Source organism: Pan troglodytes, chromosome 15, assembly GCF_028858775.2.
Source record: "Pan troglodytes isolate AG18354 chromosome 15, NHGRI_mPanTro3-v2.0_pri, whole genome shotgun sequence".
NCBI lineage: Eukaryota > Metazoa > Chordata > Mammalia > Primates > Hominidae > Pan > Pan troglodytes.
In genome coordinates this window covers 98885927-98913690 of record NC_072413.2, presented here as the reverse complement: position 1 = coordinate 98913690, position 27764 = coordinate 98885927, and the positions used below count along the sequence as shown (strand labels likewise).

At 52.6% G+C, this 27764-nt stretch overlaps 1 protein-coding gene, 1 long non-coding RNA gene and 6 other non-coding genes across 8 annotated transcripts in view; 1 reads left to right on the top strand and 7 right to left on the bottom strand.

Moving 5' to 3' along the window:
- The window catches only part of LOC104002164 (uncharacterized), a 117203-nt gene extending 104874 nt beyond the window's left edge, over positions 1 to 12329 (bottom strand). The window contains exons 1-2 of the long non-coding RNA XR_010151034.1: positions 10600 to 12329; positions 6575 to 6703 (exon numbers count right to left, since the gene is read on the bottom strand). This is a non-coding gene — a long non-coding RNA (uncharacterized LOC104002164). The remainder of the gene's footprint in view (positions 1 to 6574; positions 6704 to 10599) is intronic.
- RTL1 (retrotransposon Gag like 1) lies at positions 1768 to 25853 on the top strand. The gene is made up of 3 exons (XM_520846.8): positions 1768 to 2369; positions 12119 to 12180; positions 20719 to 25853. Exon 3 carries the CDS (start codon positions 20805 to 20807, stop codon positions 24882 to 24884), a length of 4080 nt encoding a protein of 1359 aa, XP_520846.6. The 5' UTR covers positions 1768 to 2369; positions 12119 to 12180; positions 20719 to 20804; the 3' UTR covers positions 24885 to 25853.
- On the bottom strand, positions 7666 to 7742 carry LOC112205502 (small nucleolar RNA SNORD112). Its single transcript, XR_002939452.1, has one exon. It is a non-coding gene; the product is annotated as a small nucleolar RNA SNORD112 (small nucleolar RNA).
- Positions 20810 to 20891, bottom strand: MIR136 (microRNA mir-136). Its single transcript, NR_031984.1, has one exon. It is a non-coding gene; the product is annotated as a microRNA mir-136 (primary transcript).
- MIR432 (microRNA mir-432) lies at positions 21017 to 21109 on the bottom strand. The gene has a single exon (NR_035799.1). It is a non-coding gene; the product is annotated as a microRNA mir-432 (primary transcript).
- Positions 22521 to 22617, bottom strand: MIR127 (microRNA mir-127). The gene has a single exon (NR_031983.1). It is a non-coding gene; the product is annotated as a microRNA mir-127 (primary transcript).
- On the bottom strand, positions 23618 to 23709 carry MIR433 (microRNA mir-433). The gene has a single exon (NR_035800.1). It is a non-coding gene; the product is annotated as a microRNA mir-433 (primary transcript).
- MIR431 (microRNA mir-431) lies at positions 24476 to 24588 on the bottom strand. The gene has a single exon (NR_035798.1). It is a non-coding gene; the product is annotated as a microRNA mir-431 (primary transcript).
- Positions 25854 to 27764: the final 1911 nt, after the last annotated feature.

The following is a 27764-nucleotide window of genomic DNA, read 5'->3' as shown; positions in this document are numbered from 1 at the left end:
AAAGAACAGAGGGGCCTGGGGTATGAGAGAAATTTTCTGGAGTAGCAGGGAACTGATTCACAGGTGGCAAATGCCTCAAAGTGAAAAGGGAACTAGAGGGGCTGGATCCAGAGGGAAGAGAATCATTCCACGTTGAGTGGACGGAGGACGATGTACCAGGGTGCAGAGTGTTGCGGAACAGACACCCGCCAGCTGCCCAGAGACCCTCCTGCAGCCCCCAGCGCTCCTCTCCCCACTCTCCCTCCCAGTCCCTGCCTCCCCGAGCCCTCCAGCTCTCTCCCTGACCCCCAGGCCCTTCCCTGGCTGGAAAAGGGCCTGAGGGTACCACTCTTCAAGGCAGAGCGGCCACCTGATGAGCCCTTCCCTGGGACTCTGGTCCCAATTTGGTTACTGGGACAACGCTGTCTCCCATTAGACACGCTTTGAAGGAAGACCCTGGAGTGACCGGCTCAGTCATGCTGGGAAGGATTCAGCTGTCTAGCTTTCAAATGCCCTTTTTTTTTTTTTTTTTTTTTGGCTTTTTTATTTCTTTTGGAAAGATAAGAGTTGATGCTTTTACCCTAAAACTGTGTGCCAAGCCGCTCTGGCTATCCTCAGCCCCACTCTTCCCCTATCTCTGTAGCCCTCCTTTCCGTCCTTCATAGGCTGCAAGCTGACTGGCGCCCGACCCCAGGTCCACACCCACCTCCCTCTACCCCCTGGTCCATCCACCACTCCCGGCCTCCTCCCCTACTCTTCTCTTTCTGGCCCCGCTGCAGTCTCGGGCCCCTCGGCTTCCTGGGCGCCTGGCCACCACGCAGCGCCTGGAAGTGCTCCCTCCCTCATCTCTCATTCCCCACTTTGGAAAGCCGGCCACCGGACAGGACAGCTCCCGGGACAGCTCCCGCAGCCTGCTGCATTGCAGCGCAGCCGTCTGTGAGGGAGGGGCGCAACCTGCAGCCCCCGCCCCCCGCCCCGACCACCCCCGCCCAGCAGCCCCCAGCCCCGGCACGGCCGGCTCTGCGCCGCACGCATCTGTCGCAGTTAAAAGCGCCGCTGCCAGAGCAAAAGCGCCGGTCCCTCTTGACTGTCCCCCTCCTCACTTTTCGGGCTCAGAAATGTGGCCCAGGCAGCCCCCTTGTGGCACGTGGGGGCGCCACAGACTCTTGGCTGGTGTCTGAAGAATTCAGACTGTCTGATTCCACCGCACCGTGAGTTGGCACAAATCTTCGGTGGCCCAACTCCTACCCGATGCAGAACTCTGCTCAGCGGCCTCTCTGAGTGGGGGGCACCTCTCCCCTCCCCTCTCCCCGTCCACACCTCTCCCTTCTCCCTCCAGGAAGGAAGCGAAGGAACTCTCCTGTTGAATATTGCTCTGACAAGCAGACAGGTGTCTGGCAAACGTGATTGTGGTGGTGGGGGAAGGGGGGGCCAGGAAGGTGGTGGGAATGGGGGCTTTTCTCGAAATGACGTTTGGTTTCCATCTCTTATCTCACAGATGGGAAACCGAGGTGCGGGGAGGGCCATAGTCCCTGTCTGTGTCAGAGTCAAGGCTGGAGATCCTCCACCAAGTCCAGCCTGGGGCATTTCCCTGAGGTGCCGGGGCACCCTTAAGACGTGCCCCCTCTTCCCCCTCCCACTTGTCCAGCCCCAACCCCTCCAGATCTGGTTCTCCCCGTCCGGAAGCCCTGGAGGGCCCCTGGATGTTCTCCGTCCTCTCTAACTCACTGTCCACACAAACAAGCCCAGCCCCCTCCGTCTCTATCTGCAATCTACTTGCAGACAGGCAGGGCCCTCTCCACATCAGGTTAATAATGCCATTTTCATAAGCCTCTGCCCATAGGTGCTACCACCTAATTTTGAATCTGCCCTTCAAACGGATTGGGCCACAGAGGAGCTGGGATCTCAAGCACCGCTGGGAGGTGCTTATAACTAATCAATCCGTCCCCTGCCCACCCACACCCCCCCAGCACTCGGCACAGCCTCGCTGAGCAGCCTTCAGCAGCAGGGTGTGGTGGGGAGCCTCGGAGAGTCTGGGGTTCCATCCTGGCCCAGCCTCACACCAGCTGAGAGACGGTGAGTATAGGACTTTGCCTTTCTGTGCCTCAGTTTCCTCATCAATCTAATGGGGCTCATGAGACCAGTGTGCAGGGTTATTGCCCTGGTGAGTTCTTTGCAGACAGCCCAGTTCGGGACTTGGCTCCAAGACGGGGCTCCATAAATCTCCATGCCTGCACCCCCTCTTGATCACCTCAATTTCCAGTGTCTTATTCCCTGTTTGTTTCCCCCACCAGACCGACTGAGCTTCGAGGACAGGAAGCCACCGGCATCACTAAGCCACCGGCATCACTTCATCCCCAGCCTCACGCTTGGGACTGGGCCGGGGGAAGGTAGGTACACTGTGGTGGCTTGGAGAATGAGTGCATGGATGGATGTCTGTCCCATAGTCTATGGGATGCCCAGACCCCGCTGAGTTTCTCCTCCCCAGACCCCTGTCTAAGCTGGCCCTTCAAGGAAGCCGCCGGGAAAAACTGTTCCTTTATGCCTTCATGCTTTACCCCTCGTGCTGTTATATACAATGCAAATTCTCGGTCTATTAAATGCAGATGTGGGCTCTGCATGTCATTTATGCTGCCTGCTGCATCTACTGTGAGTTCCACAGGCCGGGGGCTGCCTCCGGCTGACTTGATTTGTGCGATTAAGCCAGCAGAGGGGACTCTGCCAGGAGAGGTTCCCGTTTGTATTGGGAGCAGGGTCTTGAAAGGCCAGGCTGTTTTCTCTCTTGCGACACTTGTTACATACCTCTCTCTCCCTCCCTGGGTCCCACCGTCTACTCCACAAGCATTTATGAAGTGTCTGATGTGTGCAAGCCTACACTTATCTCATTTAGTCCTCACTTCAAGCCAGTGACGGAGAAACTCTCATCTCCATTTCACAGGGGAAAAGCCGAGTCTGAAAAGTAAAGGGAATTGTCTCGCAGCTAGAGAGCAGGGAGTCAAGCCGGTCTGCCTGGCTCGGGAGCCCCCAGCCCTGCTGTGGCTGCCTACTGCTGCTGCTGCTGCTGCTACTGCAGGGCTGACCAGGGCTGGCCAGGAGGCCAGCAGCTCCTGCAGAAAAGGCAGGGGGCTGCATACAGAGTGTTCTCCCTAGCAACTGGAAAAGGGGCCATAGAAAACCCAAGAGGGCTGAGAAGCCGCTCAAGAGATAGACATGGAGCAGCTGGCCCCAGGCGGGGAGCACCACGCCCTCCCCTGGGCTTTTAGAACAGCAGGGCAAAGGGCTCTGTCCCAGGTCTAAAAGAACAGAGACAGAGGTGTTAGGACAGGTGTAGAGGCGCCCAATCCTGTTCCCACCATTGGTGGGGGTATTGCCATTCAGCACAGAAAGGAGAGGACTGAAAAGAGAGGGAGCCCACAGCCTGCAGAGATCGGAGGGCAGAGGGGGCAAGAGGGCTGCTGCACAGCCGAGGAGGCAGATGCAAAAGGCAGGGGAGGGCTCAGCAAAGCAGCTCTGCGTGCGAGCCCTGAGCAGGCTGCCTGGGGAGAGAGGGAGCTCCCTGTTACAGGAGGCATCCGAGGGGAGAGAGGCAGGCCAGTGCTTGGCTGAGAAGGCTGCAGCACGGTTTCCTGCCCAGGCTGGCAGCCCACATGTTTAGGCCTTTGAGAAGCTCCCACAGCACCAACTCCTGAGCAGGCAAGCGGGCAAGTGAGCGAGGTGGCCAGAGGAGACCAGGCAGGGGTCAGTATGAGGCCATTTGGCCTCTCCCGAGTAGCTTGCCCTGGGCTAAATGGCAAAGGCACAGAGATGGTTGGCGGGGTGCCTCTGTCCCAATAAGGCAATGAGGGAGAGGAGCAGAGAATGGGGTTGAGTGCCCAGGGCTGGTCGGGGGAGGTGGGGACTGTCCTGCTGCCAACTCCCCTCTTGAGGGCCAGAACACCTAAAGTGGCCAAGCACCTGCCCTGGCTCCTGAGCCCACAGAGGCTGGCCTGTGTCCTCTCTGGGGCAACAGGCTGGCAGAGTGAGTGGAAGGAGCGAGGAGGTCTGGCAGGTTGAGGGGCCCTTTTCTGGAGGCTGAGCAGCAACCACAGATGCAGCCAGCTGCCAGACTGTGACTTACATGTTCAGTGGACTCATGAAAGCTCCTCACACAGTGACAGGGCTGGGGGGCCGGCCTGCTGATGAATGCAGCCCACACGGGAGTCGGGAGCTGCCTCTCCTGGCCCATTCACAGGGGTTCAGTTCCCAGGAACTGTGGGTGGACAGAGCCTTTATCAGGGGACCTCTGCTAGACAAGCCTCTGTTCTGCAGTTTCCAAAGGAGTTTTCTGCCTTTTGTTCCCAATGCAGGCACTCAGCATGTGTGTGTGCGCGCGTGTCTGTGCGTGTGCGTGTGTGCATATGGGGGATGGCTGCGAGGCCAGCCAGGGCTCCTTGTCCGTGAAATGCCCAAGGTCCTCGGGGGCAGAGATGCACCTCCATGGAGCAGAAAAATTTCAAGGAGGGCAGAGTCATTCAAGGATGGAGCCCATCCTCACTGCCGCCTCATTGTCCTGCTCCTGACAACCCAATCTGTCAGCCCTGGGGTCGCCACAGCTGCTCCGACCCGCCGTGGGGGGGCAGCATCGTGTTGCAGGTGGAGCGTGCAGGCTGGTTTGCCTTCCTGGCTAACAGACAGACAGACGGACCTGGCAGCTCAGTTAGGCATTGCAAGCCCTTCGGGAAAAACTGTTTGTTTCTCGGGAGCCTCTGTTTTTGCTGGTTTTTGTTGGTGCTGTTGTTTTAACCTATTAAAAGGTTGATTTGAAGCTGCAGGTGTGAAAATGTTTGGGAGAGTGACATTTACATGTGTCATTTACATAAACGGGGGAGGGGGCGCGATGCAGGGTGCAGAACAAGAGGCACCCACATGGGAAATTCTGTGAACAGGGATCTCTGGTTCAGGATAGCTGGTGGTGCAGAAAGGGTTCTGAAGGGCTTTGGTGTAGATGTGAAAAGTCACCAACCCAAATCCCTATTTAGAGGCAGAGGCCACAGGGCAGCAAGCCCTTTAGCCCCTGCCGGACACAGAGGGGACACTCCCCCTACACTCCTTTTTGCTGTGGCTCCCTTGCCCCGTGCTTGAGGAAGTTAGGAAATGGGATTCTGGCATGAAGCGCAGGGTTAAATTGCAGAGACCTGGACAGCTCTACATATGGCTGCAGAGAAATAGCCCCAGTATCAGACATGTGCCCGACCAGGCTCACGCTCCCGAGTAAACAAATCAAACATTTCGGAGAGCGGAGCCTTTGTTCACAGCGGCCGAGGAGGTTCCCTTTTGTGTAAAGGGCAACGTGCAAGTCATACTTCCACTAGGTAAGGCTGTACTAACACACAAAAAGCTCATTTAGCCTGAGCCCAGCCCAGGGAGAATTTTCTGTGAAATTTAGGAGAAGTCAGGTTTGGCCAGAAGTTTTTCCAGGAATTATGAACCTCTGGAGACTGTAACCACTGTTCCTTCCGAGTGACCCTTGCCAAAGTCTGTAAAATATGAGCCTCAAAAAATCTGCCTGTGGAGAAGTCTGACTTTTTATATGTTATTTACATAAAAATAAACTCTCACCAAACTTTTCGGGAAACCCGATTAAAAGTGGTAGGGCAGCCCCTTCCCCGGCCCCCAGGTGTTCAAGAAAGCACACTTTTCCCTGGGAAGATGTCTGGGAGGGAGGCGAGCGTCAGCTTTTATTGCCCCTCACACTCTCTCTGGCATTTGTGTTGTCCTCTGTTGGGTCTCCCTGCCCTGAAAGGGAGCAGCTGCCCGTCTCAGGGAGGGGGTTAAGCATTTCATGACGGGGTAAGATGGGGAGAGCTACCGAGTTTTGCCGGGTACTGCGTGTTGGCTACTGTGCTGGATGATTTATTTGCGTTATTTCCTCATTGAGATCTCAATAGCCCTGTGTGAGAGAGATTATGAGTCCTTTTTTTTTTTTTTTAATATCAGGAAACCAAGGCACAGAAACACTTGGGGATTTGCCAAGGACACGCAGCTCAAGTCTGTTCTGTAGCTGGGTCTGTGCTCAGGGTGGCTGGCTTCCTGCAATGCCTCCTTCTCCCTTCCCCTGGGAGAGAAAAAAAGGGACCAAAAGCCCAAACACTGCCAGTGGCTCCTGTTACTCCTGACAAGCTCCCCAGGGGGATGCTGCCTTGGCCTCACAGCTCCTCTCCCCCAAAGCCTGTGCTTTTTTTAGAATATGACTCGGTCCCAAAGGTCCCAGCACTTGCTCTCAGCCCTGTCCTTCCCCAGAGCCCCTCATCGTTACTCCAGTCATCACATGTCCCCCTCCTGTTCTGGGACCAGACCCATTTACCTCTGGCAAGGAGGAGCCATAATGGCAATCAGCCATTTCCAAGCTATAATCATACCCCGAACCTCATCCCCAGAACTCACAACACTGAGACGCTACTCCCGTGCTGTGGACCCCATGACCCTGGGTTCTGGGGCCCTGCACAAGGCAAGCATCAGGGGAACTTGGTATAGCGCAGGCTGGGGCAGTGGGGGGGGTGCCAGCCTGAGCCCCACCCAGAAGGGTGTTTGCAGCTTTACAACACTGCAGACTTACCCAGCACCACGGGACAGATGACACGATCCTCTGACACTGCCCATCTGCCCATCGGTGCAAGAAAGAATTCGAGGCGGTTTTCACTGAGGCAAAGTCAGATCCAGGCAACACTGGGGGAGCCTAGGGCTCCTAGAAAGGGACAAAGGAAGGAGGGTGATTAACAGTTGACCAGTTTCATCAATTCTAGAAAAATGCAAAACATTCCCTTTAATTGGGGAAAAAATGTCAATGAGGCATCCCACTTCCAGGGTCAGGACTTCGGCGGGCTTCTGAACACAGTGTTTCGTGGGGCACACCTAACTTTGGGCTCCCCAGCAGGGATATTTCAAGCCTGCTCTTTAAGGCCGGGGAGAAACTGGCTGAAAAGGCATGGCTGCGCAAAGCGTAAGAAGTAGGGAGCCCGCTGAGAGAAACAGGTAGCCCCGTGGGGGTGAGGTGCGCCTAGCAGGTAAACACCAGTGGGGAGGGGCTGAGGCTGGCAAGTTCCAAGACAGACCCTAAAGGGTCTTCCATGCCAGGATAAGGCCTTATTTTTTGGACCCCGTCCCGGAAGCTCCAGGAAGTCAGATGGAGGCTTTAAAGCAAGACAGTAACAAGGTCACAATGCCATTTTAGAAAGATCACTCAATGAAAATAAACTTTTGCAAACAATTTAACCCACCACCCCATCTCTAAGAAGCTGGGGTAAAGGAACAGTCGAGGATGTGTTTACAGATTTAGCTGCAAGAATGCTCACTGCAGTGTCGCTGGTAACAGCAACAAAAAATGGAAACAGCTTAGATCTTTTTTATCGGGCATTAGTTGAGCAGAATCGTATTAATTAAAACCTCGATTTGTGACACGCTTCCTCAGTGATCTGCATTAAGCACCATTTTTATGTATTCTTTTTTAAAAAATAATTTAATGAACACCTATGAATCTGTGACCCACCCTGACGGCTAGGACTGTGACCAAAGCTTCTCCTCCCCCAGAGCACTTTCAGCTGGGATTTTCAACAGTAGAAAAGAGTGTAATCAACAATGGTGCATACATACCGTGGAATATTAAACAGCTCTTAAAAGGAATGAAACGGCCAAGACCTATTGTCTTCTAATGGACCTCAGTGTTTTGTGCAGAACTGGATTAATCATGATCTTTTGTTCATAAACACTGTCTCATCATTGGTCCAGAAAAGCCCCCTTTTATTTTGCTAATTTATGCACTCATATATTCATTTATAATAATGTCATAAACACTCGTGAGCCCACTCCCCAAACCCAAATCTCAGCAATTACTTACACCTGCCGCCACCAATTCACCGCCCTCCACCCCCCAACCAGGGTAAAGGACCTGAGGCTTTCATGCCAGCAGCAAGGTGGTTAAATAAACTCTGGTGTGTACAGCTCGCAGGATACTGAGGTGTTGTTATAAGGAATAGTGTTGATCTTTATTATCTCTAAGCAGACTCTTGAAGGAAGAAACACAAGCTGCTGCGAGAGGAAATGTACACTATGATATAGTTTATGTAAAAAATAAACAAAGTCGTAGATTTTAGAGGTATATTTATCTACATATGCAAATGCACAGAAAAAAATATCTGGAACCAGACGCCTGAAACTGAGAAGAGCAGTTAATTTGCTGGGGGGTGGTGGGGAGGGATTGAGGGAAGCATTAAAGATGACTTTATCTGCAGTGTTTGATTTTTACTAATGCGTGTATTAATTATTAATCCATTTCTTGCATAATTAGAATAAACATTTTGTGTGGGGGGGATTTAATTTGTTTGTTCGCTTGTGGGTTGTTCTTGTTTTTGTTTCTGTTTTTACAAATACAAAGCAAAGGGCATGTTTCCTGATGGATTGGGAGTGGGTACATGCCCAGAGCAAGTTCTGCAGACACAAGGGATTTATTTTATCGCGAATATATTTTTTAAAAAATATTTATATGCTCTCACTGGAGCCCCAAGCCTCCGAGCAGCCTGTCAGTGACATTGGGCCGGCAGGTGTGTGCCCAGGGCTGTGATTTCACCACCCACAGCCCCAAATCCCTCCCAAGCTGTCCAGCACCCATGGGGGAGCGCTTTACTTTTTAGTCTTTAAGAGGACCCGAAAGCCAATGCCCTGGCCGGTGTTCTTGGAGATTAGCCGAGTGGAATGAGACCTTGGGGCAATGTGACATGAGATGGGGCCAGGCGGTGGGGACAGGGACCTCTAGAGAGCTGCGGCCCGGCGGCTCACGTTCGCAGCCTAGCAGGCTTGCTGGTAAGGAGCTGGGGCCTCACTGTGCCCCCTGACGGCTTGATTCCTGTGCAAAACACACAACTGCCATGTTTCTTCCCGACTCTAACCCAGAGGGACTGTGGCTAAACGGCACTGGCATTTCTAACTGTCAGCTGCAGGAGAACGGGAAGAAACCTTTGCCCACCCTAGCCCACCCCCACATCCAGAGGAGGCACCCCGACTCCCGTCAGAAGCCCCTCTGTCCCCAGCTCCTGCTTGCACACTAAGCTTCAGGGCCCCCTGCAGCCGTCACAGGCTCTTGGAATCCTCAAACAGGAACAGGGTTACTTGTGTGACAAGGATGTGACAAGCATACTACCATCTACGTAGAAAGGCACTGAGGCTCCCAGACGCCAAGAAGACAAAACTAAGCCCACTTTACACCCAGTTGGGTGGCACCCTCATCCTGCTCAGTCTCCATCCGCACAGATCACTAATTGGTTAATTGGTTAAATGTCTTCCCTCTCACCAAGCTAATGCAGACAGAGGCCTTCGAGAACTTCTTTACCCTCTGCCAGGCAGAGACCTATTTTCAACCATGACTTTGTGCGGAAGAAATCTGAGACAGGTTAAGCAGCCCTCGGCCCGCATGCCTTGCTCTTAATCGCCTTTCCTGCACGTGAAGCCCCACTATTTATTACACAGCATTTTAGTTTGGACTGAGTTTGATTCCTGTGAAAACCTTGAGGTGATTGCCATAGTTTGGCAATTTTTCTTTTTTTTTTTTTTTTTTTTTTGAGACGGAGTCTTGCTGTCACCCAGGCTGGAGTGCAATGGTGCAATCTCGGCTAACTGCAACTTCTGCCTTCCAGGTTCGAGCAATTCTCATGCCTCAGTCTCCTGAGTAGCTGGAACTACAGGCATGCACCACCACGCCCAGCTAATTTTTTGTATTTTTGTAGAGACGGGGTTTCACCATGTTGGCCAGGCTGGTCTCAAACTCCTGGCCTCAGGTGATCCACCCGCCTCGGCCTCCGAAAGTGCTGGGATTATAAGCGTGAGCCACCACACCCAGCAAATATGAAATATTTTTATGGTAAATAAAAATGCAGTGCCCGGACTGAGGTTACCTGCATCCAACCTGCAGGCTGGGGTAGCCCCACTTGGAGACACTCCACTCCTCTCAAAGTCCGCATAAACCCAGTCAGTACCAATGAAAGATATGCCATTGCCTCAAGAAAATGCCCTCTGCAACCTCACGTCGCCCTTCCCCTCCACCCTGACCCTGCTCCCCACACCTTCCCTTTGGATTCCAAAAAATGAGAAAGGCTTGCAAAAGGGCTATTCGGCGGCCGATCCACCTAAAATAAGTGCCTTTTCTACATGTGTTGAGCATCTACTATGTGCCAAGCATTTTATGTTTTATTTCCTTTAAGGTACCAATCAAGGCAACTCTTGAAAGTTGCATCCCCATCCTATGTAAGACGGGGAGGATGATTTACAGCCACATGTCCACAGTCATCCATCTCCCCTAAGCAAACCCTGCCCTGTCTGACCCCCACAGTCATCCATCTCCCCTAAGCAGATCCTGCCCTCTCTGACCTCCAGGTAGACCCCGAGCCCCATCCCAGATGTCCCCATGCACATCTGTATATCATGGTGATAAACTTTAACACCGCCCTTGGTTTCACATAGCAGACAGACAAGAGTAACAGGGTTGGTGGGTTTTTGGATAATATACTGTGTTAAGGTTATATGACCCTGACTCCTCTCAGACCCTGTCTCCCAAAAGGGGCTGTTGGGTGGGAGAGAGAAGAGCACACATACCTGTCAGGGCACCAAGCGAGTCTGGAAGGCTGGTCTTCTTCAAAGTCAGACTAACAGGGCCCCTCACCCCTCCAAGCCAGGTGCCATCTTGGGGGCAGCAGGGCTGGGTCATGCCCTGTCCTCAGAAAGCCCTGGACCCACTGCCCACTGGGGGCAGTGAGCCTCAGCTGCAGAATGAAGGGCTTGAGTTAGTTCCATTCTAAAGAATCTACAAATTTGCAAATTGTCGAAATTTACACATTAGGACAATGAATATCGTTTTTCAGACCTTTCGATTTGGTCCTGGGCCAGGCACCCGCTCCCTTCCCAGGAGAAAGCAGCCATCTCCCCTTCACGCCACCTGGGAGGGCAAGAAGAGAAACTGCTCACTCGGTGGCATGGCCAAATGGCATCTTGCCTCTCTGAGCCCTTGCCCCAGGCCTCACCTGCTGCCAGCAGCCCTACTGTGTGCTGAGGGAAGATGGGACAAAGGAGTCACCAATGCAGATTAATATGAAGGAGCAGGACAAAAACGCCATGGGGTTGCTGTGTATGGGGACCCAGGGTGGAAGGGATGAGCAGCCTGGGGCACAGCCACTTAGAATGGCACATGCAGGTGGCAGGGTCAGGAGAAAGGAGTTGCAGCTCAGGGTGCTAAATTAAGATTTACTCAAAGTCCAACAGAGGCTGGGGCCCAGACTCAAATACACGTTTTTTTCTTTTCTTTTTTTTTGAGATGGAGTTTCACTCTGTCGCCCAGGTTGGAGTGCAGTGGCATGATCTCGGCTCACTGCAGCCTCCATCTCTCAGATTCAAGTAATTCTCCTACCTCAGCCTCCCAAGTAGCTGGGATTACAGGCGCACGCCACCACACCCAGCTAATTTTTGTATTTTTAGTAGAGACAAGGTTTCACGGTGTCAGCCAGGCTGGTCTCGAACTCCTGACCTCAAATGCTCTGCCTGCCTCAGCCACCCAACGAGCTGCATTACAGGTGTGAGCCACCCCGCCCAGCCAGACTCACATAAACTTTTCTATCCATTTGCTAGAGAGCAAAATGGGTGTCCACCAAGGGCAGGAGGCTTCCAGGAGCTGAAGAGCAAGGCTGCAGGGCCATGGCCAGTGAGGACGCCAGCGAGGCTGACGCTCTGGCTGGACTTAGTCCTTGCCCAGTCCGGGTTATTAAAGTGAGCGTGGGCCCGGGTGTGAGGGTGGGTGTAGGTCCCAGGGCCTCGGATTCCTCTTCTGAAAAATGGGGATAATAAAAGGAAGGCCCTCGCAGCTTCTTAGAAGGATTGAAAGAGTGAAAACCTGTAAAATGGTGAAAGCAGCGCTTGGCACATAGTAAGCACTCAGGAAGCATCACGGAGGTCCCCAACGTAGCCACGTGGAAAAAAGAAGCTCACAACAGAAAGGCACGCGAGCAGAGCAGGCTGGAAGACTGTGTGTGTGCACTGTGGTTGCTACTGTAGAAAATGTACGCATGTCAAAAAGACTGGACTTTCACAATTAAAGAAACAAATGTATTCAATAACTTTTTAGCAAGCAGCGAGGATCGAGTGGCACAGGACGGGAGGAGATCCACTTGTACGCTTGCAGCCAAGGTAAGATGTGGGGCAGAGGTCCCATGTCGACCTCCCCCAGGGATCGGGTGGGCGGGCAGGGGAGGTGGGGCAGTGAATGGGATGGCCTGGCACTCAGGACAAGGGGTAAAGTGTTCATTCGTCTGTAAGAAAAAACCACGACATGGTGGTGGGTACTCAAGGCCTCTATTCAAATACTTGAGCAGCTATAATTAGCAGGTCCTGGGCCAGCTGTCCTGTCCCTCCTCGAACACCAAATAAGCTAGAATGAGTTGGGAATGACAGCAAGCACCTTTGGGGGAGATGGAGGCAGACACTGAGACCCCCAGTCTTGTGGTCTGGATGCCCCTCAGGCCACGAGGCTGGCAGTATCAACACCATGGAATGAAGATGGCATCTCTGGCTCTGAAGGTCCCAACAGGTTCCCAAATGGCAACTGCCAACCCCACTCTGGGCATCTGCTCCTGCCCAGGAGAAACCTGGCTTTAAACCCTGCCTCTGTCTCTCGGGGGCCTTGTGCCAGCACCTCGCCCTCCGAATCCCAGTTTAACTCTGTAAGACGGCAGCACATCCCCCAACTCGTTAGGAGCAAAGTCAGTTTTAGGGGTGAGTGGCTAGAATCACGCCTGACACAGAGCAGGTACTCAGAGACTCATTTGAATGTATTTAATAAATACATTCTAGTTGTCCCTCTCTGGGTCACATTCCGTCTTCCGCACGTACCCCTCACCAACTCCAGTCATCAGCCTGCCCCTCCCGGGGAAGGTCCTGTGTGCTGGGGCTGTGCACCATTGTCGCCGATAATTATGGTTCCAGAGCAGCCGCTTCACCCCTCTGGACTCTAGTTTACTCACTCTCCAAGCAGGGCATCGTCCCCTTGTGGGGTTAATGGGAAAATTAAAGTTGACACCATGCATGAAATGCTGTCCAAATCTTGACCATTACAATTACAGTGGGTGTTCTGGAAGTAATAGTCGTAAGAATCCTAATGACGGTAGCTATCCCTGACTTGTCCATAGCATTTACAGTTTACAAAGGGCCTCACACACCCGTCTTCCCTGGAAGGAGGTGCTCCTACCTTTCTAATCGTCCCTTTAGAAACTGAGGTTCTGCAAGGCTAGCCAGCCTCTCATCTGCCTCCTGCCCTCATTCTAGTTCCACCAGGCCCTGAGGTGGGGCCCTCCTTGTTTGCCTCAAAGTCTTCACCTTCCTACTCTAAGAACAGCTCCACTCCTAGGCCTGCAGCCACCTGGGCTTGTCCACGCAGCCCACTGGGTGAGAGTAGAGAGCCCACCAGAGATGAGCAGGTTCCACTCTTACACCCCTCCCAGCCCAGGGTGGAAAATCAAGACAAGCCGTTAGAAGAGACCACATAGTCTGTGCTTTCAACCATTGCTCAGATCTGGCAACCTCTGTTTAAATGAAATAATATGATGACCCCAATTTATAGGAGCAGCTGGTGGAACTAAGGCAGCAATGGGTATCCCTGAGCTCCACCTGTTGGGCCAGCCACCTCTTCTCATTACTGTTTCCCAGGGCCCCCCGCAGGCACCTCTCAGGAACCCCAGAGCTACAGGAGCACAGTGAGAAGGCCACCACCCAAACCCTCCCTGCAGACATGGGGAAACTGAGGACCTGGGAGAGGAAGGTCATGTTGACAGTCAGTGCCCATCTAGGCTAGGAGGCTGGTGCAGGCCTGTCCCTGCCCACTTGCCTTGAAAGGCAAGATCAGCCTCAGGAGCAGCTGATTGGCCCCGCTGATTTGGGCAAGACAAGAAGGACAAGCTCACCCGTGACCCCTCGCACAGCCCCTCCCGCAGGCGGCACACGCCCCTTCCCAGGGTTATTCTGGGCAGAGTGATACAGCTGCCCCCTGGAGCTGCCAGTCAAGCATAGAGGGGGCAGGGACACAGCAGCAGGAGTGCTGCTGGGCCCAGGCACTCCCTGTCACCTCAGTGGCTTAGCAAGGTGAGGGGCTGGGGGTCCCTCTACAGAAGACCCCCACCCTGCTGGGTGGTTTGGGATTTAGACACGCCCTGGGGACAGCGTAGTTCTACTGTAACTCCCTGTTCCTCCTTCCAAAGACTCAGTTTCCCCATCACTACGATGAAGTCCGAGGCCCATGGGGCCTGGCATTCAAGCACCTCGGTCCAGACCATAGGGGAAGAGAGAGAATCTCCGAGACTGGGCTGCCCTGGGCCGAGATGCCAACGGCCTCCCACCCTGTAAGGCTCAAGTTGTCTTTAGCCACAAGTCAGGGGTGTGCAAGATTGAAGGGTCCCGGGGGGAGGGACTCCAACATAAGCTATGCCAGGCCAGCAGCCCCTGCAGACTCCACAGTCCACTGGGATCCCCAGGACCCAACCCAAACTCCTTATGAGGCCCTCAGGAAGCCCCCAGGAATCTCACCAGCCTCCTCACCAAGTCCCATCAAGTGAGCCATCCTTGACACTTGTTCATACCAGGGAAACCAGGAAGGCTTCCAAGCCTCAAGCTGCCATGGACACATCTTAACCTTGACACGAGTTCAACAAAATTAATAATAATAATAATCAATAAATAATAACAAACCCTCCCAGTGTCCCTGCATGTCCACCCTCACTGTGACGCTGTGCCTTCCATCCACAGGAGGCCACAGCAGGCCAGGCAGCAGAGGGAGCTGCTGGGGGTATTCATTTTGAGGCCACTTCACTCCTAAGACCCAGTAGCTATGTCCCTCAAACCCAAGGAGCTCTGAGCACCACCTACAAGGAGGCCAAGATGGACAGGGATCTTCACCTGACACCCATCCTGGCAGCCCAGAGAGCCAGGGGCCCCAGGTGTGACTGGGCTAGTTTCTGGAGGCCAGGAGAGGGGTCATGGCCAGCATTCCAGAGAACCCACCTCTCCCTTACTCCCCTTTCCATCCTCACAGCCTCCCCACTCCTCACCAGCTTCACCTTCCTCCTCAGCCCCCCAGCCTCCCACCCTCCTCCCCTGTCCTCACCTCTCCCCTAATTCCTCCACCCCGGCCCCCCGCCCCAGGCTCAACTCTGCTCCTAAATATCCTCTCATCTCCTCTTCCAAGCTCTATTTTTAAAATCAGATTTCCTTTACTGTACAGGCGAGCTGACAGAGAGAGGTATTTGCTGAGGGATTTGTCCCCCCCATGGCCCCCCCACACCCAACCCTTCATAGACACACGTTGGCAGCCCTGACCCAATGGGCCACTGGCTCAGAGGCAAGCAAGGAGCTGACCCGACAGAGGCTCTGGGCACTGAAGGTGGTGAGGCTGGGGCGTCTGTCTCTTGAGTGTTGGGGGGAAGAGGGTCCCATTCGAAGACCTCAAAGGCAGTTGTGACCCCAAACCAGCAGCATTAAATTCTGGGCTTTTTTTTTTTTTTTTTCAAATAAGGCGGGAATTTTCAAATCAGTAGATATTTCTTAAAGAAACTGTCATGAGATTTGAGAACAACATGTATTAAGCCACAGTTGAAGGACTGAGAATATGATTTCTGCAAAGCGCAGAGAAGAGGCAGGGCCCAGGCTATGGCAGGCCAGCTGGTAGGCAGGTGAAGCCAGATGGGAATCCCAGAGTGCCCATCTAAAGCCAGAATTTGGAGGCCCGACAGGCCCCAACAATGCCCAAAGCCCTCCCAGAGAGGCAGATGCTCAGCAGGTGTGGAGGGAACCCCCTGGCCCTGCTTCCAAGGCCCCTCACTCACCTCCAGTGGGGTATTCGTCTCCAGGACATGAGTCTCATCTCCTTCCTGGTGATGACCTGCAAGGTGGGTCTGCCTCCATTTCCCTCCATTGGGGATCGAGCACCGTGCCTGGCCCAGAAAAAGAATCAGGACATGCTGCTGTATGAATTAATGAATTATGGGCAGAGGGACATGGTTAAACAAAAAAAAGAAAAGAAACATTTGGGGACAATAAAATCGAAACGCATTTGGAGGCTGGAGAATGGGAAACTCAGTCTTTTCAGAGAGAAGCATGAGGAACAGGAAATGGAAGCTGGAAACTGTAGGTGGTGAAAAGTTCTAGTTTCATGCGAAAAGAACTTCAGCTTTATAGTTTAAGTAGAGAAGAGCAATCCAAAGATTTTCAATGTAAGAAATAATTGGTCCAATTTTCATTTCATGCTCAGGCATTTAGATTTTATGTTGAGGACATGAAATTTGACAGGTTTGAAGCTGGGAGTGCCACGATTAAAAGTGGGTGCCTTGCTAAAATGGTGAGGCTTTTTGTAGTGATGAAAACACGTTGAGATTTTAAGCAAGAGTTTCATAATTTGAGTTTCCTGGGAAGAAATCTGGACTTTGTTCAGGATCAAAGTTTTATTTCATGCTAAGGAGTTTGGATTTTTGCCAAAGGGTTTTAAGAAATGTGATGATGAGATTCTTGCTTGTGGGAGATAAGTATGCAGAAAAACATGATAAAATATATTTTACGGGTAACGGCTTTGGGATTCACATTACAAGCAACAAAGAAACAATGGAAATTGTAAAAGTAACGGCCACCAATTTAACAATCATGCGCAAACATTTTGAATTTCTATCTTGGGGGAGTGCCAATTTCAACCTGCAGAGCTTGCCTAGGAGGTGTGATTAATGTTGACACCAAAGTTGAAAGATTTTAATCAGAGGAGTTAAATGATCAATATTGCGAATATGAAAAGAAATTTGGAATTTATTTTGAGGCTCCAACATGATTAGACTGTTGCATACGCCAAGGAATTTGATTTAGCCAATAAAACTTTCTAACAGAGTGGCCTGGTGAGTTTTTTGCGTTTGATAAATAGTATGCAGTGAATTACAAAATAAAATTCACATTTTATGCTAAGAATTTGGACTTTTCTTCCATTTACAACTAAGAGACACTGTAAGATTTTAAAAGGAGTTATAAGATCAAATTTTATATATTGTCCTAGGAAGTGTGAATTTGACTTTAAGGGATGACATGATCAAATTTTTATATCATGTTAATAACTTTGGATTTAAGCCAATAAAGGGCTTAAAGCAGGAACAGGATGAGATTTGGGGTTTTTTAATAGATCATCCTGAGAGAAATTACATGGTAAAATGTCGCATTTTGTGTTAAGTAGTTGGGACTTTATGTTACAGGCAATGAAGAAACCTCGAGAAGTTTTAAGTTGAGAAGTTACATGCTCAAACAAGTGCATTTTGGCACAGCTATAAGACAGGATCTCTATGATAAAGATGATATGATCAGATTTTGCTCACATGCTAAGGAGATGTGATTTTACAAGAGAGTTGAAGGCATTCAAGTGCTGTGTTTGGAAGGGGTGGGGGATGAGCTCATTGAGCTCATTGTTGAAATCTCATGCAGAGGCGTTCGGATGTCAGCCAGTAAAGCGTTTTAAGAAGTAAATTGATGAGGGTTTTGTCTCCAGAGAAATTGGATTGTAAACAGATCTTAAGTTAAGGTATCTGGATTTGCTGAACCAGATAATGAATAAGCCTCAGACCACTCGTGAGCAGAGGCATCCCCTGGGCACAAGGGCACCCAGGCTGGGCTCCATGATGAGGAGACGGGTCATTTATAGACAAAGCATGTTTTCATAAAAAGAAGTTATATGATTAAATTTACATAGCATGCTAAGAAGTTTGGACACTATTTTGAGGGATGACAGAATTACATTTTTATGCCATGCTAAGGAATTTGGACTTCAGCCATTAAGAGTCTTGTTTTTTTTTTTTTTTTTGAGAGGGAATCTCCCTCTGTTGCCCAGGCTGGAGTGCAGCGGCGCAATCTCGGCTCACTGCAACCTCCAAGGTTCAAGCGATTCTCCCGCCTCAGCCTCCAAGTAGCTAGGATTACAGGCATGAGCCACTACTCCCGGCTAATTTTTGTACTTTTAGTAGAAACAGGATTTCACCATGTTGGCCAGGCTGACCTAAACCCTTGACCTCAAGTGTTCCACCTGCCTTGGCCTCCCAAAGTGCTGGGATTACAGCTGTGAGCCACCGTGCCTGGCTCATTAAGAGATTTTTAAGGCAGTAACATGGCAGAAATTTTGTCCTGGGTAGAGTAGTCAGAGAAATTTTATGGTAAAATGTATTGTTCTATGCTAAAAATAATTAGACCTTATCTCATAGGTAATTAAGAGATAGAATAAAGCTTTAAGCAGAAGTTATAAGAGCAAATTCGTGTATCTTGCAAGGGAGAGTGACCTTTTTATTTTGAGGAATGACATGGTCAGAATTTTATATCATGCGAAGAGGTTTGGAATTAAGCCAATAAAGGGTTTTAGGAGTGACCTGATGAGATTTGGGGGTTCGTATTAATCAGTTGGCAAGTAAATTACATGGTGAAAATTTTTATTTTATGCTACGTGGTTGAAACTTTACAGGCAATAAAAATGAATTTTTATATGTGTTAAATAGAGAAATTATGAGATGACCTTTATTCATCTTGCTAACAGTTTAAACTTTGATGTTAAGAAGTATTAAGATTTTTCTAACATGCTGAGGATATTAGATTTTGAGCTGAAGGCAGGAACATTGAAGGATTTAATCATTCACATGGCCGAATTTGTAAATATGTTAAGGAGTGTAGACTTTATATTAAGAGGGTGCATAATCTAGTTTTTAAATCGTCTTGCTAAGAAATTTAAATTTTCACCAATAAAGAGTTTTAAGTGAGAGACATGCTGAGATTTTTATTCCTGATAGATAAGTCTGCAGATGCATTACTTAGTTAAATTTTGTATTTCAATTAGAATTTTATATTAGAGGTTTGGAATTTTACAGTAATAATGCATATCTCAGAGGACTTTTATGGAGAGGAAATGAGTTAATTTATGCAATGTGCTATGTACATGATGATGATGATGATGATGATGATTCTTATAATTCTTATACCATGCTAATTTGTATACTGTGCTTTAAAAAAATGTGATCTCTACCTTGAGGAATGACAAAATAAGAATTTCATATTATATTAAGGCCCTTACATTTTAACCAGAGAATAGTTTTGGTGAGTTTACATGTCAGATATGTTTATGCTAGAAGGTTTGGATTTAATATTGCAGACAGTAAATAAACAGTGGAAGGCTTTAATCAGAGAGACTGCATGATCAAATTTAAGTGTCATGCTAACAAGGGTGTACTTAATTTTGAGAAACAGCAGATCTGAATTTTGTATCCTGTTGGAAAGCTTGGATTTTAGCCAATGAGTTTCACGTAAGGGGGAACGCATTTTTTTTTTTTTTTTTACAGATGGGTCCAGTGGCTTAGAAGAAAACTCAGAAGTAACAAAAGGTGTTAAATTTATAAAGAGCAGTAACTTTACAGCTAATCTATCAGATAATCAAAGCTTAATTTGCTCTGCCCCAGCAGAGAAGAAATGTGCAAATAACCCCAACCAAGACATTCCCTTTCAATTCTGTCTCAGCCCACTAAAACCACCCAACACTAGATTTCCAAAAATCCACTCTGGGACCGTCAGATTCCAAAGATGTCACATGTTCCCCCCAACCCCCACACTCAATGTCCCAACTCTGCCAGATACATGTCTGTTGGGAGGGCTCAACCAGCAACAGAGAGAAAAAGATATTTGCTAGAAAGAGGAGACCAGACCCACTGGCGTTAAGAAGGGGACCTGGGAGGATAAGACTGGAGAGGCGTGCAGACATGCTTGCACTGGTGAAATTGAGGCCAGATGTGTGAAGTTCCAGAAGCCTCACAAAGAGGGCAGTCCTGGGAGAGTGGAGATTGTAGGAAGAGAAGGAGATTATTTGAAGATCTCCTCAACAGCTCAGAGCTCGAGAGAACATAGCATTGGAAGGAGACCAAATCGAGAAAGAGAAATTGGCCAAAAGTCTGAGTTGGAATCAAGTAACAAATATGCAGTTATCCAGCACATAGTAGGTATGTTATAAACTTTATGGAAAAAAAAAAAAAGAACCCAGACCTGTACACACCCCCTGAAATTTCTATTTTGAACATGGGGAAGGAAATAAGAACTATTTTGGGCTGCTGACCCAACTGACGGGACAGTGGCCAAGTGCCCATTTTCTCCTCTTCCACTGCACTGGTGAAACAGTAGGCATCTTTGCTAGAGATTCCCGCTCCACAACCAAGGCGGCTGGGCTTGCTCCAGAGCCCTGAGCCTGCCAGGGGTGGCTTTCGATGGTGCTGAGATGTGACCTCTGTGATTCTCAGGTGACCAAAGCAGGAAAAGAGGACTGACCAGGTGCATGTGCCAGGGGGAAATGGAGCAGCCTGTGCACCCTGCCAGGTACCCGCCTGCCACGGTGGCTGCTCCCAGCCACAGAATTTATGGGCTGTGAATTTCTCACATCTATGGAGGAAATGGACAGGACAGGCAGACTGAATAAGCCTGGGAGGCAGGTCAGGGGTTGACAGATCTTCCCTCCTTGGGGGCACCCCAAGTGACCAGCCAAGGAGGCTGGCTCGATACAAGAAGGCTTTCCCCCATTTCTCTCTGCTCTGATTAGTTGGGCATCTGATTTGTCCTTGAGACCCTGGTACTGCCACTTCACAAGATCCTAAACTACTGCCTTTACCCCCCACACTCCCCTTCCACCACCAGGTTCTGATCTCCACGGTCCCAGCTACTGACTGGACGCCATCACAACCTTACCAATCTTCAGAATACACTCCTTTCCATCCGACGAAATGATAGAACCCTCTGAAGACTCATTTGAGACGATGATGGAGCATAAGAATCCATCATCAAAACAAATGGAGTCCTCCGAGGGCTCATCCAACACCACCGAGGCGACATCGGGCAGTGGAGTGCGGGGAGAGGCAGGGCCAGCCAGCGGCCCAGCCCAGGAAAAGAAGGAGCCCCCCAGTGGCCCACTCCAGGAAATGGAAGAGCTGCCCACTGATCTACTCCAAGACATGGAGGAGCCATCCAGTGGCCCACGTAAGGAAATAGAGGATCCACCCAATGACCTACTCCAAGACCTGGAGGAGTCATGCAACGGTTCACACCAGGCAAGGGGGGATCCACTCAGTGGAGCATCTGATAGGATGAAAGAAGCATCAGTCAACCCATCGGGAGCCCGAGAAGAACAAGAGGCTCACACTGACCTGAAGGAATCGGGAAGGGAGGAGACTCCTCAAGAAGAGCAAAACCAGACCGAGCACTCAGCCGCAGAACTTATGGCCATGGTGAGGTCCATCATCTCGCTGTACTTCCGAATGCAAGACCTCAAAGAGCAACAGAGAGTAGCAGAAGAGATCTTGATCAAAGGGATCAATGCAGGCCAACTGCCCGCCCCAAAGCACTTCTCTGGCGATCGCAGAGAATTCCACGAGTTCATCGTACTCTGCCAACTGACCTTACAGAGCTACCCAAGAATGTTCTATAACGACCGTCTGAGAGTTGGCTATGTCATCAATCACCTGTCCGGCTTGGCATTAGAATGGGCCAAAGCTCTACTGCAGGAAAACAGCCCCCTGATCGGAGACTTCCCAGCCTTCCTGGAGGCCATGTCCGAGGTGTTTGAGTACCGCCAGGCACTGCGTGTGGCAGAAGAGGCCATGTTCACCATCAGGCAGGGCGGCCGCTCTGCCACTGAGTACATCGATGAGTTCCAGAGCCTGGTACCCATCTTGGGCTGGCCAGATGAAGTCCTGCAGGCCCACTTGTGCCAGGGGCTCAACGAGGAGATCAGGCACTATCTATTCCGGGTCCCTCAGCCGGATTCCCTAGACAGTCTGATTGTGCTCATCCTGCAAATAGAAGAGAAGCTGGCAGAGAGAAGAGCTATGCTCAGGCTGCCCCCCGAGGCCCGCCCCCGGAACCTGACCTGGATCGACTCACCTGCTCCAGAGAGGTGGATGGTCAGCAGCTGGTTGCCCAGCGAAGTCCATCCGGACATCAATCGCGCCCACCTCTTCCTGCTGCTCATGGTGAGAGTGAACCCCTACCACAGCGTCGCGGTCCAGGCCCTGGTGGATTCGGGAGCTGACGGCAACTTCATGGATGAGAAGTTCGCCCAAGAGCACTACGTCGAGCTCTACGAGAAGCCGTACCCACAGCCGGTCCAATCCGTGGACGGCTCGCTGATTGGCAACGAGCCTGTCTGGCTCTACACGGAGCCCCTGGTGTGTATCCACCAGAACCACCAGGAGTCCATCGAATTTGACATCGTACCTTCACCGAACTTCTCTGTGGTCCTAGGCATCCGCTGGCTCCGAGTCCACGCCCCCGAAGTCGACTGGATCAAAGGCCGCTGCACCTTCCACTCTCCCTACTGCCTGAAGAACTGCTTCCGCCCGCCCCCGCCATGCATTGCCCTAGAGAGGCACGGCATGAGCCTGCTACCCGGACTGCCACACCCATACTCAGACCTGGCCGACGTGTTTAACCCGAAGGAAGCAGATGATGAGACTTCCGACCAGCCAAGCTCAGACGGATCCGATGATCTTTCTGAATCAGAGCCCTCTGAGCTTCAGCAGGCTGGAGACAGTGATCACAGCGAGACCTTTCACGAGTGTCCCTCCACCGCGCCTTGGGAACCTGTGGGTGCCGGGATGCAAGAAAGAGCCGGGCTACAGGAGGAATACTGGGACCTGCAGGACATGCTGACCAACAGACAGGACTACATACAGATGATTCCGGAACTGTTTGACCAGTTACACGGAGCCGAGTGGTTCACAAAACTGGAGCTGCGTGGGACCATTGTGGAGGAAAGCGTGAACGGGCACCGCACCGAAGATGTGTGGAAAGCAGCGTTTGGTTTGGAGCTTGAAGAGATGAAGAGCTACCAGCCGTTCGCGCTCTCCCCAGACCCTATCATACCTCAGAACGTGATTCACTTCATCCTAAAGGACATGCTAGGGTTCTTTGTGCTTTCTTATGGTCAGGAAGTCCTCATCTACTCAATGAGTCAGGAGGAGCACCTCCACCACGTCCGCCAAGTCCTGGTCCGCTTCCGCCACCACAACGTCTACTGCTCCCTGGACAAGAGCCAGTTCCACCGCCAAACCGTGGAATTCCTGGGCTTCGTCGTCACCCCCAAAGGGGTGAAACTGAACAAGAACGTCATGACCATCATAACAGGGTACCCTACCCCTGGCTCCAAGCTATCTCTGCGAAACTTCATCGAATTCGTCTTCCCCTACCGCCACTTCGTGGAGCGCTTCAGCATCATCGCAGAGCCCCTGGTGCGGCAGCTGCTGAGCTCCTACCAGTTCTACTGGGGAGTCGAGGAGCAGGAGGCCTTCGAGTGCCTGAAGAGGGCTTTCCGCAAGGCGCCTCTCCTCCACCACCCCAAGCCCCAGAACCCATTCTACTTGGAAACCGGCGTCACCGGCACGGCCCTGCACGCCTCCCTGATCCAAATCGACGACCAAACCGGCAAGAGAGCCTGCTGCGCTTTCTACTCCCGCAACATCTCCCCTATCGAGGTTGAGTACTCTCGAGCGGAGATGAAGATTCTTCCAATACGGGCTGCCTTCATGGTGTGGTGCCGCTACCTGGAGAACACCGAGGAGCCCATCATGATCCTTCTCAACACAGAGGATCTAGCCTCTCTGAATAATGACAGGCTCACCGTACTTCTCCCCGGGCATTGGGTCTTCTTCTTCTCCCACTTCAACTTTGACGTCATGGAGCTGCCAGAACAAGACGGCGGCCGAGCTCTGCCACCTGTGAGAAACCTCCGGTGGAGGAGAGCCTTCCAGAGGAACACTGCGGCCAGGCAAACCCTGCTGCTGGCCTCAAGGGGATTCCCCAGGGATCCATCGACGGAATCCGGGGAAGAAGAGAATGAAGAACAGGATGAGCCCAATGAACAGACCCTACGGCAAGAGCTGCTGGCCATGATACCCATCGACCAGATCCTCAACAGCTTCCTCGCCCACTTCAGCATGGCCCAGATCAGGGCCGTCATTCTGCACTTCTTCCAAGGCCTCCTGTACTGGAAGAACACCCTAGCCCTGGCAGCCATCCTCGTGCTACTGCGCGTGAGGCAGTGCCTCTCGCTGCGGCCGGCACCCGCCATGCAGGTGGCTCGGCCCCAGCCCCAGCGCTCCCTACGACTCATCCTGGATTCGTCCCTCATCGCAGGCAGCAGCATCACGACAGCCATCACCCAGCTGCTCACCCAGATGCCCGCTCTCGTAGGCGCAAACACCATCCCAGCCCAGGAGCTGGCTGAGCTGTTCCTGGGCCCTGGCCGCTGGCAGCGAAATGCTCTGCACTCCCAGGCCCACCGAGGCCTGCAGTTCACCCCTGGCTTCTGGCTGACGCTGTGTGAGTTCTTCGGTGTCAGAGTCACCCCCCAGGAGGGCCACCTCCCTGCCCTGCGTCAGAACCGCTACCTGGAGCTGCACGTCGTTGGTGATGAGGATGTCGTCTTGCGAGAAGCCCTGCAAGACGACCTGCAACGTTACCGTCAGTGTGGCCTGCATGACGGCCTGCAAGACACCTCGCAGGACAAGCAGGACAACGACGTGCAGGAGGCCTCACCCAGCCACACAGCAGCCACCCACCCACCCCGCCCACGCCACCTGATGGATCCCCAGGTCCTGGAATTCCTTGGTAGCCGCCTGCTCCACATCCGCAGTGCGGATGGCCAGCTGCACCTGCTCAGCCGGGAGCAGGCAGCCAGGGCCCTGAGCCAGTTCCTGACCCTGATCTACAGGCGGGCCCTGCCCATCCCCGCCTGGGAGAGCCAGCCCAGGGAGCAGGCAAGGCTAGAAGAGCTGCCTGATGAGGACGAAGATGCTGACCTCGACTGAAGACGCCTCCCCGTCTCCAGCAAAGAGTCCCCTCTATTTCTCACCCCAACACCTCCCGACGTCCCCTGGCCTCCCCGCGCCTCAGCCTGCTTCGCTTCCCTTCCTGCCACTCCTGACCCAAGAAGAACCCACTTGTGAAGGGCAACAACTTCTTCAACTCATCAACCAGCAATGCCACCTGTGCTAACGGACTACTCAGTCCTCAGAGACCCAGCGCCAGCCCTGGGCTACGAGTTCTCCGTTCTCCAGGTCCCAAGCCCATGCCCGGGAGTGACATCCATGAGGGAGAAAGCAGTGGCGAGCAGGAAGTGACCCCATGACGCGTGGCCAGATGAAGAAGCAGGCACAGCAGGCGCAGCCAAGCAAGCAGGTGCCAGGGCCCCCCACCCAGCCTGGCGAAGGCCACCCTGTGCCGCCCTGGGACACTGACCTCGGGTGCTCCACTGACTTCTTCTACCTCCACTGCCGGTGCTCCTGCTCCCCTGAGCTCCCGCCCCCGCCCCCCAACCCCCATCCCCCAACCTCCCGACATCTGATGATGTGGTGCCTCCCTCACCCCCATCACACCCTGCAAGCAAACCCACCCCCACCCCCACCACATCTGCTTCAGCTTTTTTGACCCCGCCTTCCTCTGGCCCTGAGCTCTGGACTTACCTGGACAAAGCCGCTCTTTGGGGCATCCGGACGTACCAGTGCCACTTACCAGACTTGCACAGCAAACAGGGCCCCTGCATGCCTGGGGGCGCCTTTCCCTCCCAACACTGAACACTGGACAGTGCAGGGGTGCAGGGGCCCCTCATACAGGGATGGAGTCCCAGAAGGCACACAGACATCCAGGGGACCATGCCGAGTCACAGAGAGGCTCTGGCCACACCACCGCTTTGCACGGGGAGTAGAACTTTCCCCACCCCCTGAGCTTTCTCACTCCCCAATCTTTTTGCACTCCTCAAATAAAGCAAACTAAAAGACTGTCTGACTTTGGGGTTTGTTCTAAAAGTGGAGGTGGTGGGAGGATAGGCGGGGAAGGGGACACGCATGGGAGGAGGGAGGGAGTAGGTTGAGGTGGAGGAGGGGGCAAGTGGACTGGGCAGGAAGGGTGGGGGCAGGAAACGCTCTGCCCTGAAACAGCCCCTGGGGGCCTGGCACATGGGCAGCAGGCCTCCCCCAACCTTCCTGAAGGCATCCCCACCAAGACTCTGGGCACTTCTTTCTGCCATGAGAAGGCACCCACCCCTACTGAGGCCACCAGGGACGTGCACCCCCCACAGGCTCATGTCAAAGAGAGGACAGAAGAGGTGCCTCAGGGCAGTGGGAGGCGGGGGAGTGGGAGCTGCCTCTCCTAAGGGTTCCAGAAAAGGGAGCCCCAAAACCCAGATCCCACCTCTGGCCTTGGCCTCCTCGCCATGTGAGAAATGAGGTGCGGTCTGAGCCCCACACTGCAGGGTCCACAAGCCCTGGTCTCAAGCAGTCCCTAACCCCCACCCCGAGAGGAAAAGTCCTGGGTCCCATTTCAGAGGGTCATGCTGTCCCCAAAGTGGCAAAAATGGCTATTATGAGGGTGAGGGTGCACTGCCCTGGGTAGGGGGCTGCCAGGGGTCCCACGGGGAGTTGGGGAGGTAGGGCAGGTGGCACTCACCCACTCTGAGTTCCCCCTCCACAGTCCAGGACATGCTGACCCCTCTTCCTGGCCATGGGTCACACCTATCCAGGAGTGGCCTCCAACCTCCCAGAGCACCCCCGCCCCACTGCACCCCTCCACAGGTGAGAGCTCTGCGAGGACACAGAGGGGAAGGAGCCGTGGGCCTCTCTCAGCATGACCTTGAACTTCATCTAGGAGGGCAAAAACACTGGAGCTCTGTGCACACGGGCCCCCATGCCAGGACACACCAGCTCTGCCCTCTCTGCCCTGCTGAGGAACCTGCTCCTGAAGACACACCGTGAGACCACCCAACAGATCTCAGGCTCAAAGCTCAGGGGCCCCGCAGGGGTCTGACTAGCCTGACTTGGAGCCACCCCATCCCCTAGGAAAGCCATTTCCACCTGGCCCCAGAGTTCTCAGCTCCCACATGGAAGAGACCCTACTGTGTCCTCGAGGGGAGGCACGGGAGCATGACAGCCTCCAGACAGTGTGGCTCTGCCTCCTGCTCCTACCCATCGTGGACCAGGACTACTGGGCACACAGTGGGGAGCCCCTGCCCAAGGACACACCCCACGGGAGCCCAAGGCTGGCACTGCAAGCTCAGCCTCCTTCCTTCCCTGCACTGCCCAGCCCCACACAGGGCTCACGATGCCCTCACAAGTCCCCAGGGGCGCCTGGCCTTCACCCACCATCCACCTGTCTGAAGAATCTACCCCTGATAGCAGCACCAGGAGATCATGGTCAGGATCTCCAGGTTCAAAGGCAGGGGCTACACCTCTGGGCTTCTCTCTCCCTCCACTGGCTGGCTGCAGGAAGGCCTCTCCCAGCCTCAGTTTCCTCATCTGTCACTCCAACCCACCAAGGCTGCTGTGAGGATTCAGAGTTAGGAATAAACTGCTGGGCACAGCTGGCACTCAGAGCTCCCAGCCCCATCCACAGACTTCTCATGTCAATTTCCCAAGGTAAACTTGGGGAAATCAAGGCCCAGAACCGGCTGCAGAGGAGCTGAGGACAGAGCCAGGATGGAGGTCCCTTCCTGGTGGCTGATCTTTGTCCTCTCACCTGGGCCACTTCACCCACTCTGCCTCCAGTCACAAGGCCCAGCAATGACCCCCCCAACAACCAACATCACAGCAGCTCCAGGAGCTCAAGGGCACCATGTCTGTCTGTCCGTTCACCTAGCACTCTGCCTCTGATGGCAGCCCAAGACAGGCTGCTATGGGTTAAGGCCAGGGGCTCAG

Excerpts from the sequence above, each read along its gene's own strand:
- RTL1 (XM_520846.8), top strand. The coding sequence starts at position 20,805 with ATGATAGAACCCTCTGAAGACTCATTTGAGACGATGATGGAGCATAAG.